At 35.3% G+C, this 18,948-nt stretch overlaps 1 protein-coding gene across 10 annotated transcripts in view; it reads right to left on the bottom strand.

Annotated features, from left to right (window-relative positions):
• KLHL5 (kelch like family member 5) overlaps nt 1–18,948 on the bottom strand; it is an 87,616-nt gene that overhangs the window by 50,471 nt on the left and 18,197 nt on the right. For 5 of the 10 annotated variants that reach the window (XM_070263986.1, XM_070263989.1, XM_070263985.1 and 2 more), the window contains exon 2: nt 1,545–1,727. In XM_070263986.1, coding sequence (XP_070120087.1) covers nt 1,545–1,727 — 183 coding nt within the window. Of the gene's footprint in view, nt 1–1,544; nt 1,728–3,764; nt 3,879–14,789; nt 15,262–18,948 lie in introns of those variants that run through there. The other 5 variants (XM_023638220.2, XM_070263983.1, XM_005608825.4 and 2 more) reach the window with 2 other exon arrangements.

The following is an 18,948-nucleotide window of genomic DNA, read 5'->3' on the forward strand; positions in this document are numbered from 1 at the left end:
AAGTACTGGGCTCTGTTGTAGATACTTGAGATATACTGGTGTAAAAAAAAGTCAAAAGATCCCTTCTCTCACGGAGTCTTACATTCTAGAGTGAAGAGAGACAGACAATGCACAGCACAAGAAAATTCTATAGTACATTAAAAAGTGGTAAGTGCCATGGGGAAAAAAGCAGGGTAAGGGCAAATGGGGTGTGAGGGGAGGGTTTAAATAGGTGGTCTCACTGGAAGGTGACATGTGGGCAAAGACTTGAAGGAGGTGGAATTAGTCCTACAGGTATCTGGGAACAGCATTTGGGCAGAAGGAGCAGCCAATGCAAAAACCCAAAGGCAGGAGCAGCATGCCTGGCACATACAAGGAACGACAAGAGGGTCTGTGTGGCTCAAGAAGAGTGAGCAAGGAGAGCAGTAGGACAGAATGTGAAAGAGGTAATGGCAGGCTGGATCACACGGGCCACTGTGAGGACGGAGCTTTCCCACTCAGTGGCATGAGGAGTCACTGAAAAGCTTGATGAGAGGAGTGCCTGGACGTGAGTTCTATTTTAAAGGATCCCTTGGGCAGCTGTGTAGAAAACAGAATGTAGGGGAAAAGAGGGAAAGCAGGGAGACAGGTTAGGAGCTGCTTGCACTGGCAACCTAAGTGAGACGGTAATGGCTTGCATAAGCATGGCAGGTAAAGTAATTAATTCTGTTTTAGAAATACAGAATTGGAGAGGCCTCTAAGAAATTCAGGTTGAAATATCTTTTCTAATAAACCCATGCTCATAGGCAGACTTTTTGTCATAGTATATAGTGGCATCTCAATAAATGCATGCTGACTGAGTCACTGAAAACTATAAGACCAAGCCCATTCTTCCTGATTTTACTTCCGCTTTGGAAGGTTTAACAAAACCTTTGAGAGAGAGTGTTAATTAGGTTTGAAAGGCATAAAAAAACCTTTGGGATCATAATGGTGATTAACATTGAATAACTGAATATGGAATTATTAGAAGAAAAATAATGAATTGTTCTTTATTAAACAGCTCTCTTTTCCTTTTCTTACTTCAAGAAATAATATTTCATTTATGTTAATGGCTTTTGTTTCCTAGCACCAGCACTTTTCATGTTTCCTGGAGGTCAGCAAACAGAGTCCAGGATAGATGTGCCTATTTTAAAACTCTTAACAGTTTTGCCACTCCATTCCACCAGCTTTTTTGCTTCTAAATACTCACAGCTCTAATTTCCATTAAGTTTATTTAAAGTTCTCTAATCGGCAGAATTAGGCGGGGTGAAAGCTGCTTATAGTAACTGAAATCTATACCAAACAATGCTGACTGATCTGAGGCGAGTGTTTGTTTTTGTGCTTCTCCAAAGGGCAAGTGACACTTTTGGGGTCATTTAATGTGTAATAATTACATACACACTGTTTTCTTTGCAAAAATTCCATGAAATATCTCCCTTCCCCAAAACATTCCATCCTAACAGTCAGTTGGAATGAGTTACCTCAACATACATAACTAAATTATCAAGGAAATATTTCACACATAGAGATACTTAGAAAACAATTACCTATGAGCAGGAATTCTGCGATCACCAGCAACTAGAATTACATCACACAACTGTTTATGTCTCAAATAGTTTTCCATCTTTTTAAATGTTTGCTCAGCATGATTAAGGGCCTGGAAAAATTCATCTGATGAACATGGCTCCATAGTATGGCAGGATGATAATGTCTGACTGCTGTTGGAAGTCCTGAAAAGAAAGAGAACACACATTTTGAAATATCACTGTCACATTAAAAAGATCTTTCCTATCAAGTCTCTCAAAGCCTTCAAATGAAATAGAAGTAATCAATGCTACCAGTCAATATTAATGTATAATCATTCATCATTTTTGCCTTTTAAAATCAATGATGGCGCAGATCATATGTGCATCTTGCAAACATTGTGAGTGAATGTGACATCTGTTAGTTAAGAGCTACACAGATTCTTTGTAATATATGTGTTTGAAGTCTCTTCTCTGGTCAATACAACATCTCTGCTGAAAAAGAGCCAAACTATATTCATATTGATAGCCATATCTCCTAACATTATATTTAAGGGTACAAGAGAACATTTTTTGAAGGTAGGAGGTAATTAAACTATTTTGGAGATATAAATCCAAGGCCTCCTTTAGTTAAAAATGGGGTATGTTCCACAGTTCACTTATAAGATAACTGTTCAGAATACACAATATATTGTCATAAAAGCAGTGTTATAAATAATTCATTTGATTCTCTGGCCAATCTTTAAAAGCTCAGGTAACCTATAGCTTATATCACAGGTTAAAGGAATTTGATAGCCTAATTCAGTTATCTAAAAATTTTTTGAAATTTCCAAATTATTTGAAGAACACGAGTTCTAGGTTTTCATATGCTTTATGATGCAAATGATGAAAAAGTGAAAAGATTAGGACTAAGAATAAAATCCTAAATCCATCCCTCCCCTCCCCATCCCCCAAGATCTCTTCTCCAAGATTACCTGAATCAAATGATAAACCTCTGTTAGTTATGCAGTTAACCACAATACCACCAACTGTGCCATAACTTAGTTCTCATTTCTCATCAGATCTACTTGTAAGGATGTTATGATTCTGACAAATGCTTTGTTGAATCAAGCCTCACTATACCTTAAGAGAATTTTCTTAATATAAATATCTAATAACCTTATTTGGTAATAACCTTATCAAAGAAGAAAAAGTCATTGGATCTTCTGCTTTTAAAGTAAAGGGAACTGAAGCCAAGGAGATTAAGTGCCTTGCCAGGAGCCCTAGGAGGTCGTTCACGGCAGAAATAGGGCTGCTGTAGAGATTGCTGTGTGTTCACCAAAACTCTTTTTCTTTTTCTCCTGAGAATGTAGCTAGACTTTTTTTCCCAGCCTCTCCCACAGGCAGGTGTGGTCTTATGAAGGAAATGAACTGTGTCACCTGTAGGCTAAAGTGGCCAAAAGTATGCCTTCCCTGTTCCTTCTCTATCCACAAGTTGAATGGAGAGGACTGAGGCTTTAGATGAAAGAAGAGATGAAATGCGCACATGGAAGGTCACTCAAGTAAGAACACTCACATATACTATACTCACAAGACCTCTCATAGTGGATTGAGATTTATCAGTTTCTAGGAGGTTAGCAGTGCCGTGACTAATACATATGTCTACCTAAATCCTCCCAGCCCAGCCCAATGCATTTTCAGTGCCATAGCAATCTAAGCTCTGAAAACATGTTCTTGAAAACTAATTGTCAGTAATGATAACATAAGAAAAATATATATTATCTAGAAGAAATGTATTGTACACTATGAATATTATTGGTGAAATGACTTGGAAAATCCAGTATAATATACTTAACTTGACATTAAGATCATTAATATAAAAATGTATTGAGTAATATGTAACTATATGTTGCTTATATAAGTAAACGAGAGCTGGAAACTATTTTAAAATCAGGAGGAACTACAAGCAAAAACAAATAACATTGGCTTTGATTAATAACAATTTGAAGATTAAAAACATTTTTCAATAATTAAAGTTTTATATTTTCAAAATACTGACAAATGATTTAGTATTAGTGATCCAATGATGAGACAACATTAGAACATCTAATTTTATTTATTTATTTATTTATTTATTTATTTATTTATTTATTTATTTTGAGGAAGATTAGCCCTGAGCTAACATCTTCTCTTTTTGCTGAGGAAGACTGGCCCTGAGCTCACATCCATGCCCATCTTCCTCTACTTTACATGCGGGACACCTACCACGGCATGACTTGCCAAGGAGTGCCATGTCCGCACCCGGGATCTGAACCAGTGAACCCCAGGCCACCAAAGCAGAACGTGTGCACTTAACTGCTGCGCCACCAGGCCGGCCCCTAGAACATTTAATTTTTATAAGCCACAAATTCTTTCAGGAACAAGATAAAGCAAGGTAAATAAACCAAATACTTTTTTCTTAGGGTTCCCATATTTTGTATCACATTTCTTATACTTTATATTAAATTCTCAGTAATGACTAGGCAATGAGTTAGTTGAATGTTTTTTGAGTAATGGATTGCCATCATCCAAACCTAAATGCTAATCAATGTTAAATTTTGAAAGAACAACAGAACTTTATAATACTATCATCACTAAGCTATTACAAGCTAGCTTTGATGTTGGTATAAGCTCAATTAATAAACAGACTATCTCTTTTCTTGTCAGGAAGGTTCAGGGTGTTTAGTTCTTCAACCTCTGGCAGGAATCAGGATAACCTGGGAGCATGTCAGCATCTGTGTTCAAGGTCTTCTTCCCTAAGATTGAACCAGTAGGCCTGAGGGGAGACTTGAACACAGTATCTTTTAAAAGTCCTATGGGCGATGCTAACAGGTATCACAGGCTGAAGACCACTGGAGTGCACTTTAGGCAAGAGATGGACACAGTACACAAATCAGCATGTGATGAACTTACAGGTTCAAAACATTGATTTACACAATAGATACTTTACTCCTGAATTTCTTTGAATAAACTGAATTTCTTTGAATAAAATATTTTAAATGAACTAGTAGAACTTAATGGAATATTTATTTTCAAAATGAGCATAAACGTAAAACACCAAAATTGTTTATATACATACATATTAACAAAACGACAATTTATGCTTCTAAAATAACACTTCAAACTTCTTGATTTGCTTTCTAGGCTTCAATTGCCATTACTGAAAACATGCTAAAAACATGCCATGTTAAAAAAACACATTATTTCAATGTGATAATTAATTCACCGACATTTCTGGGTACAGCAATCACTTCCACTGCTCCAAAGGAAGGATCTGACTTGTAGCCTCTGGAAAAGCGAAGCCATCCGCTCACAAAAAGAACAGGAAAGAGGAAAGAACAGAGCTACTCAGACTTGAACAGCCGCACAGCTTTCTAGCATTTCTTGTTTTGTTTGATTTTTAAGAAATTTGGGACTTCGCACATATAATTTTAATAATGTAAGAATTTAATGAGAAAAAAAGAATTTACTGCATATTCATACAAGTACAGGACCTTAGATATTAGAACAACTATATACAGAATTTTTACATCTAGAAGCAATCTATGCAATCATTTAATTCAACTCCCTTATTTTGCAGATAAGAAAATTTGAGGCCCAAAACGGCCAAAGTGATCAACCAAGGACATATAGGCAGCCAGTTACAAAGCCAGGATCAGAAGGCATTCAGAGTATTGGTCAAACCACCCACCACAAAGGAATGGAAATTCTTGCTTGCCTTTACCCCAAGGCATTAGTGAGTGCAAGGACTAGGGGTGTGAAGGGAGAATGACAGCACAGTATGAATGAGGACATCTTAACAGAAAAAAGATGTTAGAACTAAGGATCTTAGATAAAAGTCTACTGCTATGTGACTGCCCCTTAGCTAGATGTGAGAGAGCAAGAGTCTCTTAGGTTTCCGTGAGACAGAGATCACACCTCTATCAGTGGTTAATTAAATGCTTTTAATATTCTGGCTCTGTGTAATTTACAATGTTAATACTTCCTTACTATTTCATTTCCTATTATGTGTTTTGGTTTGGAGGGTTGAACTGGAGAGGTACAGTGTAGTGATTAAGAGCATTTTAGGAAGGTTTTAGAGCCATGTTGTCCAATACAGTAGCCACTATGTCCATGGGGATATTTTAATTAAAATGAAAGAAAGTAAAAGTTCAGTTATTTAGTTGGACTAATCATATTTCAAATGCTCAACAGCCCCATGGGGCTGGTGGCTGCCAAACTGGATGGTGCAGATATAGAACATTTCTATCAATGCAGAAAGTTCTATCGCATAATGCTGATTCAACTCTGTCACTACGTATCATTCTAGACAAGTTATTTAACTTGTCTGAACCATACCTTTTCCAATAGCAAGACAGGAATAAGCAATACGTAGCACTTTCTTTTAGAGGATCTCTCATGGGAAGATTATTAAATGGAAAAATGAATGCATACCCCTAGCACAGAATAAATACACAATCAAGGTGAGCTATTGTTAGTAGAACCTTGCTTTTCAATGACCGATGGGAAGTCTTTGTCTTTATATGATGTTTCTCTTTTTAAAAAAATGATCCCTAGGGCCGGCCTGGTGGTGCAGCAGTTAAGTGAGCACATTCTGCTTCGGTGGCCCGGGGTTCCCTGTTTTGGATCCCGGGTGCAGACATGGCAATGCTTGGCAAGCCATGCTGTGGTAGGCGTCCCGTATAAAAAGTAGAGGAAGATGGGCATGGATATTAGTTCAGGGCCAGTCTTCCTCAGCAAAAAGAGGAGGATTGGCAGCAAATGTTAGCTCAGGGCTAATCTTCCTAAAAAAAAAAAAAAAATCCCCAGCATTATCAATTTTTATAACTAAATTTCATACTTGCTCATTAACATGGCCTTTATTAAACCTTAGACATCCTAACCCACAACACAAACATCTGGGAATAGGCTATTTATGGACTATTTAAAATATATTTCTCTGTGATTTCTACTTGATCTTTTACAAGATAACAGAGGAAATACATCTGACATCTCTGCTTAGTTTTATTTATCTGATGTTGCTAAGATGGTAAACCACATTTCAAAGAATTGCACGACATCATTCAAATCTTTTTTTAATAGATGTTTGCAGTAATGAACTCTACATTGCTAATATTTCCAGGCTACAGGGAAACATTTAATTTTTAGCTTATTGTCCTTCTGCAGTAGGCAACTGTATTTGTAAGTCAGAAAAACACCTAAACATGGGAAGAGGCAAGTATCAAACAAATCAAGTCATCAACTATTTACAGAGTAAGTCCTAACATGCAACGTTGCACCAGTTGTTAGAAACTGTGGGGACGCAAAGAAAGATATGATTCTTTAGTGAAGGGACTTGGAATTTGAAGAATGGAGTTTCATAAACTGGAAAAAATTAAACAACACCGCCTAACACTTGCAGTTCCTCAGATTTCACATGTATACGCACATGTGCATATGCACACAATACGCACCATGATCAATATTACTTTTTTATTATAAACTACTTAGATTTCTTCACTTTCATCACCAGAACTTGCATTAGGCTTTCTTAATGGAGTAATTTTTCAAAAGAAGTTTTAAAAATCACTTTACAAGAATTATACTGTAGTATACGGTTTTGAGTAGAAAATAAAGCTGCATTGAAACTCTAAATAGTCTGTTTGGCTCACTCCCTAGGTAAGTGATTTATTCCTAGCCACCTGCCTCGTAGCTTCTGGCATTCAGAATTCATGCTTTTGCAAAAGTGCAAATTACTATATCATGAATCTCTTGGCATCTTTTACAAATATTCAAAATCATAAATGTAAAATAAGAATGTAAATTGCTTAGTATAGGCTAGCGGTCTCTAAATTTTTTTATGCAAACGCATTTCAGCATGCTTTTAAGCATATGCCCAATTATACAGATATTTACTAACTTATAAAACATATATACCATTGTAGAATTATTATACTATAAAACAGAAAAAATAGATATTTAAAAGATAAAATATAAATAGAAGTTTTAATAAGTAGGTGTGTGTATATATATATTTTTTACCCTTTCTCCAACAGATCATCTTGTACATCCCCAATTGGAGTGTAATTGCTGGTGAAATATAGAGAAAGGAAAGATCAGTCTGGGCTAGTATTTGGAAAGGCAACAAGTAGCAGGTGAGATCTTAGAGTTTAGATGAGTGAAGAGGAAGGGGAGTTGGGGTTGTCCCCTTTAAGGAGAGGAAAAGGCAAGCGTATAAAAAGAAATGACAAGAGGTGATGAAAAAGAATACCTTCACCTTTTCCCTTCTCAAGAGAAATATTTTTTGATTTTGAAATTTAAGGGGTTTTTTTCCTGGTACCGTGGCCAGAATATCTGGGGTGGCCAGAATATCTGGGGTGAAGAGAGTTAAATGTAGTTTATAAGAATCACATTCTCTTAAATAATAACCAGTGAAGGGGAAGGGCCTTGGGCACTCTTATACAATGCTGGTGAGAATTGGAATAGTAGTAATAGTCCTGAAATGACTCTGAGAATACAAATCAAAAACCCTATAAGTGTGCACACCCTTGACACTTTATCCAAAGGAAACAATCATCTGTACCTACGAGACCTAGCTACAGGGAGGGTTTATGACAGGTTATTTCTAACAGAAAAGTACTGGAAACAATCTAAATTCCAAAAAAGAAAAATAGAATATTGGTTAAATAAACAAGACATATATGTGCATATGGGAGAATGCTCTGCCATTTAAAAAGATATAAGAGAACATTTAATGATGTGGAAAGCTGTTTTAGTGGACATTAATTGTTTTTTGCCTATCCAGGATTCCTTCTTATGGGAACAGACCCATCTCTACCTTTTGGGAAACCACACATTCCCTGCCTCAGTCCATATGGCTTGGGTGGAGTTGATCCTCCCACTGGGGAGAGGTGAGCAAGGGACTTGGGCGCGGCCAATAAGAGTATCAAATCTCCTGCAATAATGACTGGCTACAGTGGACACATGATCCAAATAAGGCCAATCACAGTCCATTTCAAGATGCTACTTGGCACTCTTGGAAAAGAGTCACTTTCTTTCCACTGAGGTTGCTAAACTGATAAAAAGTAAACTTGGAGCTGCTAGTGGCTTTTTTGCTACCACACTGACAGCCTGCTGAGACAATGCCATCACAAAGGAAAACAGAATCTAGAGGGAGAAAAATAGATTCCTGGTGTTAAGTATCTGGATAAGGCCATGTCTAAAGCCAGGCTCTATCCTTGGACTTTATTTTTTATTGCGGTAACATTGGTTTATAACATTATATAAATTTCAAGTGTACACCATTATATTTCAATTTCTGTGTATATTACATCATGTTTGGACTTTTAATTTATTTACGTGAACCAAATTTCTAGTTTTTGCTTAAGTCAGTTTGAGTTGGGTTTCTGTTTTTGCAAACAAGAGAGTCCTAATTTTAGTATTTACATTAGGGCAAAAAAGCAGGTTACAAAACAGTATGCACAATAAGCTTCAGATTTTTATTCTAAAAACACATCTTTTTATTATATATGTATAGAAAAACATACTTGAAGGACACTTTCCCAAATTGTTAATGGTTGTTATTTTGGGATGGCAGGGTAATTAGTGAGTTTTATATTTCCATTTTTCCTTATCTCTATTTTCTGATGTCTCTGTGGTAAAATATTATGTAATACAGAAAAAAATTAATTAAAAAATTAGATCCAAAGAATTCTAAGGAGTTCTATTCAGCTGTCTTCATCTCTTGCACCCTGTTGATCGTGATGCCAAAACCATTCTTTACTTCTACCACAGTAACGACTTTTAGCTGGGTACATGGCTACTCAGGTAGAGACTACATTTCTAAGCCTCCCTTGCAACTAGTCATGGCCATGTGACTAAGTTTTCAACAATGGAATGTGAGCAGAACTAATATATGCAACTTGTGTTATTTGCTTAATGTTCCCCCTTTTCTTTCTTTGGTCCTTTCCACAGGCTAGAATGCAGAAGGGGAGCTGAGCAGACTTTGACCATAAAGAAAGGATAACACCCTACAGGATGGAGTAACAATTTGGAAGGAATCTGGGTCTCTGAGTGAACTTGAGAAGCAGACCTACCTATCTGCCCTGGACCATTTGCCCATTTGTTAGCTGATAAAGATATAAACTTCTCTTATTTTAGCCACCATATTTCTGAATCTCTTTGTTATGTCATCTTAGCCTATTCCCTACTAATATACTCCCTAAAGTTAAATGACCAAATTATATGGCTTTGGGCATATGAGTGTTTATGTGGTATGAGTGTGCGTCATTGTTTTCATGCCTAATATATCTAATTCTAAAGATATAATACCTCACTATCCAGCTCCAAATGGATAAAAATAAAATATAAGCAATAAGTGACATAAAGACAGCTTCTTCTGCCTTAAAAAACTGAAGTTTATAAAGGCCAGTTGCGCAACTGTAATGCCTATCCCTTTTTATAAGCTGATTTTTCAGCTTTCCCAGCAGGTGTGGGAACTAAACTCCTACTCTGTTTAAATCAGCCAATTTCAGTTGCTTAAAACTAAGAACTCTGATTGATACAGCACACAGGTAGGCTTTAGGGGGTTCATGAACTCCTTGAACTGTATATAAAATATTTAACATACACATCTACACACACACACAGTGTTTTCTGAGGAGAGGTTCCACAGCTTATGTCAGGGAATCCATATGACTTGGGCATACATATGTGAGGGAGGAAATGCAATACATACTTCCAAGATATAAGTACACTATAGCTGAACTTCTTTGTCATCTCTGGAAACAAAATTTTTTTCATGAGGAAATGCAGAATATTTTAATTTCAAACTGAACTAGAATTAAGAGACTGGTTCAAACAAGGAGATGTAGAGACAACATAAAGAGGGTCAAGAAAAAGGAGACAGCACTTGAGAGAAAATGTAATATTATGAAGATAACCTCTTGCTGGGATAGGAGGGGGAACTAAATGCCTTTAAGATGAGTCAAAGAATAGCAAATCAACTGACCAAGGAATAGAAGAGTTCAAGGATACCTGCTTGAAACAGAGTAGCCAGCAACCAATAAGGTGCTTTAGATAACTAGATAAAGAGTTGTGGCTGTGTCAAAAGACTATACCTGTAAGCCAGCCAGGTTTGGCATTTTCAAGAACCAGGCTAAGAAAATTAGCTGAGGAGAGAAGGTGAAACTGGTTAGAATAAATCATTAACTATTATGTAAATCCAAGTTGAACTCAGGGGTTAAATGAGTAGTCACAGAGAACTGCCTACTGCTATGTGAGGATGAAATCTACATTTTAACTGTTTGGGTTCACAATGTAGCTATTTCCAAGTTAGTATCAACAGTGATGATGTGATGTGATATAAATGGCACTTTATCTTTGTGGTCTTCCTCCCCAAAATTCATAGCCCCAGTCTAATCATGAGAAAAACATCAGAAAAATTCTAATTGAGTAAGATTGCCAAGGTCATCAAAACAAGTGAAGCCTGAGAAACGTCAGAGCCCAGAGGAGCGTAAAGAGACAGTATGGCTAAATGTAATGTGGTGTCCTGGATAGGATTCTTCAACAGAAAAAGGACACTGGGTAGAAATTTTAAAAATCTGAATAAACTATGGACTTTACTTAAGAATGTATCAATATTGGTTCATTAATAGTAACAGATGCACTATACTAATGAAAGGTATTAATAATAGGGGAAACTAGGTGTGGAGTACATAGAAATTCACTATACTACCTTCATAATTTTCCTGTGAATCTAAAACTCTTGTAAAAACATAAAGTTTATTTTTTTAATGCAGTTTATTTCACTTACTAACCTTGAGCAAGTTACTTAGCCTTTCTGTGCCTCCCTGGCCTCATCTGTAAAATTATAATAGTAATAGTAGCACTCTAACTCAGAAATTTGTTGTGAAGACTAAATGAGTTAATATACTAAAATGCTAGAACAGGGCCTCACAGATAGTGAGCATCCAGTCAGAATGAGCTATTATTATTTTTGAATATTTTTAAAGTACAGTAATATTTTATACATAATGACTAAAAAATAGTCTTACATATAAAATATTAAACTCTAACTTTATAAACAAAGTTTGAAATAATGAAATTTCCCCTAACATGTCAAAAATTAAATAATTTCAAAGTTGGCAAATCAACGGAAGTGTAAACTGTGTTTAGACTATGGTCACATGCGGGCCACCATGTAAACTTTGCTGGTCTTGGTAAGAATCATCCTGAATTAAGGTCTTAGGAACCCATTGCTCACATAAAAGGTAACAACTCTATTACTTGGGGTCTAAAATTCCTCATAGTGTAAAAAACCAAAAGTTTGCATTTAAATACCAAAGTAATGACTTAGATGATTAGACGACAAAGATGACTTAGATGATTCCCAAGGAGAAAAAGTGGCTAGCTACAGACCCAAGATCAAAGTTAAAAGACAAGAAACTTAAATCACCTAGAAGTGTGGCAGCAGAAATTACCAGAAGTCTAAGGCTCAGGCAGACATTTCTCCCAGTTAGAATACAAGTGATCAAACATATTAGCAACATATGATGCCTTTTAACTTAACTTCTGCTTTAAATTGTGGAGACCCACTGTAGGTGTTATGATTCTGTGTATGTAAAACCACTCAGTTGTCTTCCCCTTTTTCTAATAACTCAAAATTTCAGTCTAAGTTCTAAGATCTATGTAAATATTACGTCTGCTTAAACAAAAATTCTCTGTATATCATATGTATTTCCCCATTATGTCTTTAATATTTTAAGATATCAATCTATAATATAGTCAAATAAAACTTTATTTTATTTGAGCATACTACTTATTTTATTACCTGCAGGTTTTATATAAGAAAAAGAACTGTTCTCAAGTTATATACAAAAATTTGACAAATGTCAGTGTAGCTTCTTTTGACATTAACAGTGATAGTTTTTGATTTGTTTACAGTAGAATGGCAATCCCCTAGAGAGACTGTTCACTTAATCAAAAAGCTGGGGGCAAATAAATGTATCATTATGACAAAGATCAAAGATTCAGAGCTGGAGGATTGAAAGAAGATGTAAGAATTAGATATATTTAATCTAGAAAAAAATGAACATACAAATGACATTTCTAAAATCTAGAATGCTTGTTTCTCCCTTTTTTGCAATAAGATGTTAAGATAGAAATTTCAAACCATTGGGAATGTTAAATCGCTTGGACACATTTCCCCTCATATCTAAAAATCAGAGACATTTTAAGTACATTTTACCTTTGAAATAATATTTTAGGAATAGTTTGGTCACTGCAGATGCTAACTGTTTACTCCCATCTTATTATTTACCTTATTAATCTTGACTAGCATTTTTAAAACAACTATATTTATTTTAGATTTTTAAAAATATAGTTTTCTTAATTTTATATTTCCTATAAATAAAAATGTCCATTTTTTGAAGTATGCACATAGCAATCTCTCAGTCAAAAAAGGGCAGTCTTTTTCTTGCATAATGAATATCCCACCAAGATGCTATTTCAATATGGATACTAAAGAATAGATTAACTTAATTACAGTAATCACCAGCTATGCAAACTACCTTTGTAAATTATAGCGACCAACGTACGTATAACCTTTCCAAGATTTTACATGTATATAAATTTTATACTCATATATACATATATAATCTCTCCAGGTAGTAGATACATGTTAACATTTTTATAACTTATGCTAGTAAATAAACGAATGTTTTGTTTTTCTAATTTTGTTAAAATATTCTCAATACATCATATTGATTTTCAAATGGAAATATGACTACTCTTTGGTTTCCTACAAAAATGATAAACCCTGAACCTTTTACTAGATAAATTATTCTCTTTATGGTAACAAGTCTCCAAAGAAAATAACGAAACCACATTAACTCAATTAATCTCCACTTAAAATTAGTGGCTCTTATTCCCTTTAGACAATGCCAGGTCATGAACTAGTTTGAAAAATTTTAAGTTAAATATACTAGCTACCTATGTAAAGATATTCCCCTCTCTCCATTACACAAATGATTATAGATGACTGGTCTATATTTATTATTATTCCAACACCACAGTTCAGAATTCCATGTTCTGAAGGTTAGAAGAGGAGAAGGTGGTAAACATCCCCAAGTAAGATATACTTGAATATATGAACTCATTTTGTCTCCATCTCTTATGATGCCTCTATTAATAATAACCAAATACAAATTACAAATGTTATTAAAACCTGCAAAGAAATTTTAAAAGAAAAAGAATCCAGCAATCAAACTAGACAAATGATAAGCTAGACAACTAGTAAGCTATTTGTACCTTTAAATATTTTGAAATATTTTTGAGTATAGATAAATCAGAAGGTGACTTTCATGTTCTAACTTATTACATAATATGCTACAGTAGTTTAAACTGATGAATAAGAATATCCATTTCAAAGATAAAGCCAGGTTCCAAGGGTAAAGATGGATAAAGTCATTATGAAATTACCTATTTTTTCTTTATTTTCTCTCCTCAAACTAATTTTCCCTTTTTACCCCCTTTTCACCAGTTGACCACATCTAGTCCCTCTGTGATCCCTTAAACTCTCCTGAAGGAATGTCCCTCCTTTCTCTAAATAGCATAATTTTCAGTGAAGTGCAGGTAACAGAAATTAGTAGCTGTCATCTTTAGAAAGAGACATGTTACTGTATTCTCTGTTTTAATCTGGAGAGCTGCAACATAGGACAAAGAAATCATCATAAGAAAAATATTACTGACAACTACAATGGTATAAAAAAATATGGAGAACTATAATGTACATCTCCTTGTAAAATTTTTCATTTTCATTAAAATTTAAAAATGACTCTATAATCTGTTGCAAACTAAAATGTCATAAAAAATTTTATACTATAGAAATGTCTTCTATAGTTTTGCTATGACTATAAAAGGTAATTCAATGAAGGAAACTGCGAGGCAATGATGCAAAAAATTGCTACTATATATTATTTTCCAGGCAGAGCCAGATCTATATATGGAACAGAAGATATTTCAAAATGAATGCTATTTGTTGACTTTATAATTAAACAGAATTAAAATTAATATTAGAATATTTTTAAAAAGCCTAGCAAAAGTACCACAAATGTATACCAAGATATTATATACATGTATGTAACTATATATTTTTATGTATGTATGCATATGATATATTCATAGATTTTAAATAATAATACTAAATTATTTTAAAACATTATAGAGAATATACCCCCACACCCCATTTCTAACAGTAAGAAAATAATCAACCTGCATGAACTGGAATCAGATTCATTTTCTTCTTCACTAGTGCCATCATCCACTTCTGGTCTATCCAGCCAATGTGCACCGCCACAATCTTCTGCTGTAAACTCAAATGCAGGGACTTCAGAGGTGGATGCCATTGGCCAAGAAGGTGAATTCTGAAAATCCAGTTGGCTGGACCTTCGGTAACCAATTGAAGCCAAAGGCAATTGTAGGCTACATGGATCTAAAAACTTTCTCCCACCGTTTGCTCCAGTCTGTCCTCGATTCCAAAATTCTCCCTGCTGGCTGTCAACTGTAGAATTAGGAGATGACGCTTGATGGCCAAACCACCTCCATCTGATTTTCAAAATCTGCTTCACATCAAACTCTTTACGAGAACCAGACATCCTCAGAGAAACCAAGTGATCGTCTAGGCAACGGGCAAAAAGCACTGCACACAGATTTGTGCATCCAACCAAGACAAGTATATGCCCTGCTGTACACAATAAACAGATTGAAAGGAAAATAAATCACATTCGCATATATAGCTACATTTACTTTTATACCAATATACCAGATTATAAAGAACAAAGGATAATGAATAAAGATGAAACACGGTGGAACATTCCATTCAATCAGAGCAAACTCTCATCCACCTATCCTGAAGCAGCTGGACCACTTTCCCCTGCTCTCCTTTCCCATACTGACCATTAGCTCTCACAAACACTGACAGCATTCATTAAAGTCCTTTCAAATGCAGAACACCACCCCCTTTTCTTAAACCACAAATGACAGAGACAGAAAGCACTATCCGTTGCAGTATCTCACTCTCTGCTGCTTAGTGTATTAACTCTTTTATTGCTGAAACAAGAAATTTATTCCAGAGCATTTTCCTTTGTACTTAAAAATCACTAAAAACTAAAATGTTTCTATTTTTATACTAAGTTCCTAAATAAGATATTACAAAATGATGTTTTTTAAAATGTAGTTTTTAATTGAATGAGTTATAGTGATTTTGAAGCTGTGCTCTTGGGATGGGGGATGAGGAGGAAGGCAGAGTACAAAGGTGAGGCTTCTGTTTGTTGCTTTCCACTTTATCTTCTCCCTTCAGGAAAGGACTGCATTTAATTAATATAGTTAAGATCCTGGGTAAGATTTCCTTTGAGCAAAGGATAAGGAAAAGAATAAGGAGAAGAAAAAGTTTGAAAACTACAAAGGATCAAAATACAACAGTACTTACTCTTTTTCAGCTAAATAACCTGAAGCCAATATGGCTCTATAATTAGGACTAGGCCACTTTGATTTAGTATAATATCCAAATTTCTGTAACACACTACTTAGAAAAAGGAAAGTGTGGCTCAAGAAAGCTACCACGGGCTGGGATAGGACTATTTCTAATGGTGCCCTCTATTGTCAGCAAAACAAAACGATGCCCTGAACATGATTACAGTTAAGGCAAATTGATAAGGCAAATAAAAATCAATCAAATTGTAAAATGTTGAGTAGTTATTGTGAGCAAGACACTCTACTAGGCATTGTAGGGGACACAGATAAATACAGCTTGGTTCCCACCCTCAAAAATAATGTCTAGTTACTGCAGCAAAAAATATTCAACAACTCAAATATAAGAAACATCATAAGGTTGCAATATTAACATTTTGTGATCTGCAAATACAGACTTTTGAGTTTTCAGGGTGCTCAATATCTAATGCTATATCAAATATTCCACTCAAAAGAGAATGACTATTATCAACTGACCAAAAAAAAAAAAGCTGCTTTGGAGGTTTACAAAAATAAAAAATATTGTGAGGCATATATACTTAACCTCACACAGCTCTTTAGAAGAATACAAATTTAGAGAAACAAGAATGAGAGGCACAAAAAGCCACATATAATTTTGTGCTAAATACTATAGGACAAATCACAAATACCATAAGAAAGAGAAAGGAGATATCAAGATGCTGTGGAGTGGCATGGGCCAGTTTCATTAGGGGGAAGCCTTCTAAGAATGGAAAGAAGTCATGTAGACAGAATGATGATAGATTTTATAAAGGAAGAAAGATACTTTAAAAAGCATGAAGTGAGCACATTGACAAAGAAAGAAGGGGAAATAAGTTTGATCAGCCAGCCAGACATACCTAATTAATTTTAAGGAGTAGTAAGAGAAAGTCAGATGAAAATAATGAGATAAAACTCCTTGAGCACAAAGCTTTACAGATGTAAAGTCTAGCAGGCAATATTAAGTGGACGGTTGAACAGGGCAATGCTTTAAAAAATCAATCTGGCAGTTGTACGCAGGTGCGTTAGAGAGTGAAATGACACTTTTCCCTCTCCTCTCACCTCTGTCAGACTCCTTCTTATCAACTCGCTTCTAACTCCACTCTACCTATCCAACTTTATTTCTATTTTCCAACACAGACACATTGCTTCATCAGTTAAGACAGAATCTACATTATGTCACTCCCTCTTTTATATGTTGTTTGTGTCCCAATTTCTCTGGTTCTAAAATCCTACTCATTCTTCAAGGTTTAGCATAGTCACTACTACCTGTAGAAAGACTTCTCCAATTACTTTAGCCTTGTGGTTCTCAACAAGGGTAGCACCAACGGTCCACTCCCACACCAGAAGCCAAGAAGGCGTCTGGAAGTTGCAGGAGTGGTGGTGGTGGTAGACTTTTAGTGGTTGGAATGACCAGAGAGTGCTATAGGAGTTGAATGGGCAGGGGCCAGAGCTGGTAAACATCTTGCAATGTATAGTACGGACCCACACAATGAAGAACTGCCACTGTGGTAGTTCATAATGATCTTTGATGTCTTCATTCAAATAAGTATTTACCAAGCATTTATATGTACAAGGCCCCACAAAAGAAAGAAAGGTAAATAACAAACCTTTCTTTCAAGAGGTTTTAAACTTGCACTCTGGCAGACATAGGGATAATTAAATGAACATTATAAATGAATAATTTTTTTTTTTTTTTGAGGAAGATTAGCCCTGAGCTAACTGCGGCCAATCCTCCTCTTTTTGCTGAGGAAGGCTGGCCCTGAGCTAACATCTGTGCCCATCTTCCTCTACTTTATACATGGGATGCATGCCACACCATGGCTTGCCACGCCATGCCATGTCCACACCTGGGATCCGAACTGGCAAACCCCGGGCTGCTAAAGCTGAACATGCAAACTTAACTTCTGCACCACCGGGCCGGCCCCTAAATGAATAAATTTTGATAAATACAATTTTATATAAATATAATTTTAAATTGGATTCAATCTATCAATGTGAGAGCAATTATCAGAGATTCTAGTTACAATGTGCTAGCTCCAATAGCTAGAAGTGATTTTAAGTGCTTTTGTTGTTTAGTTGACTAATTGAAGCCTGAACTCAAGAATGGACTTCCTTAAAGGCCACTGAGATGCCAAACATTTCTCAATATAATATAGAGAAGAAATCCAAAGAATGTTAAAATGTCAAACCATGCCTGCACTCCCAAGGGGGCCCAAAGACCCCTTTTACCAAGATATTAAGATATACATTAAATATGAACCTCTTTAATGCAGTAGCTGTTCTGAGGAGGCTAGAGATGCAGATGGGAGATTAGCCACTGAAATAGGCTCCTTGATTCTAAAGGGATACCAGGATCTTGGGTTGGCAAAGGCCAAATAGCAGCATTTAACCATTGCTGTCATGATTATGAGTTTAGTTACATGCACACATACATACGCATTTATATACAAAAAAAAGCATAACCACCTTTTGTTTCAGTGAAATGATACTGCATGTTTTTTTCACTAAGACCTTTATTTTGTCAATCCACTTCCACTCATTCTACCCAGTAATCCACGTTGACAGCTTGGTGTAGTCTTTCATATTTTTCTTCATGTTTATAAAATCACATACAAACATAGTAATTTTTGTTATTGTTTTATAAAAGAGAGATCATATTGTATACATCTTTTTGGCATTTTTGCTTTTTTCACCTAACTTTATACACACACACAGAAATATAAACTAATAATGATTGTTTTAACAGTTGCATAATATTTTATAGTTGTAAAACAATTTATTAAATTATCTCCTTGTTAATGAGCATTCAGGTTGATTTCAGGGTTTTGTTTTTTTTATCCTATTAAAATAATATTGAAAAAAACATCCTTGTGGGGCTTTTATGTCTATGGAATTTATTCCC

The sequence above is a fragment of the Equus caballus genome, chromosome 3 (genome assembly GCF_041296265.1).
Source record: "Equus caballus isolate H_3958 breed thoroughbred chromosome 3, TB-T2T, whole genome shotgun sequence".
Taxonomy (NCBI): domain Eukaryota; kingdom Metazoa; phylum Chordata; class Mammalia; order Perissodactyla; family Equidae; genus Equus; species Equus caballus.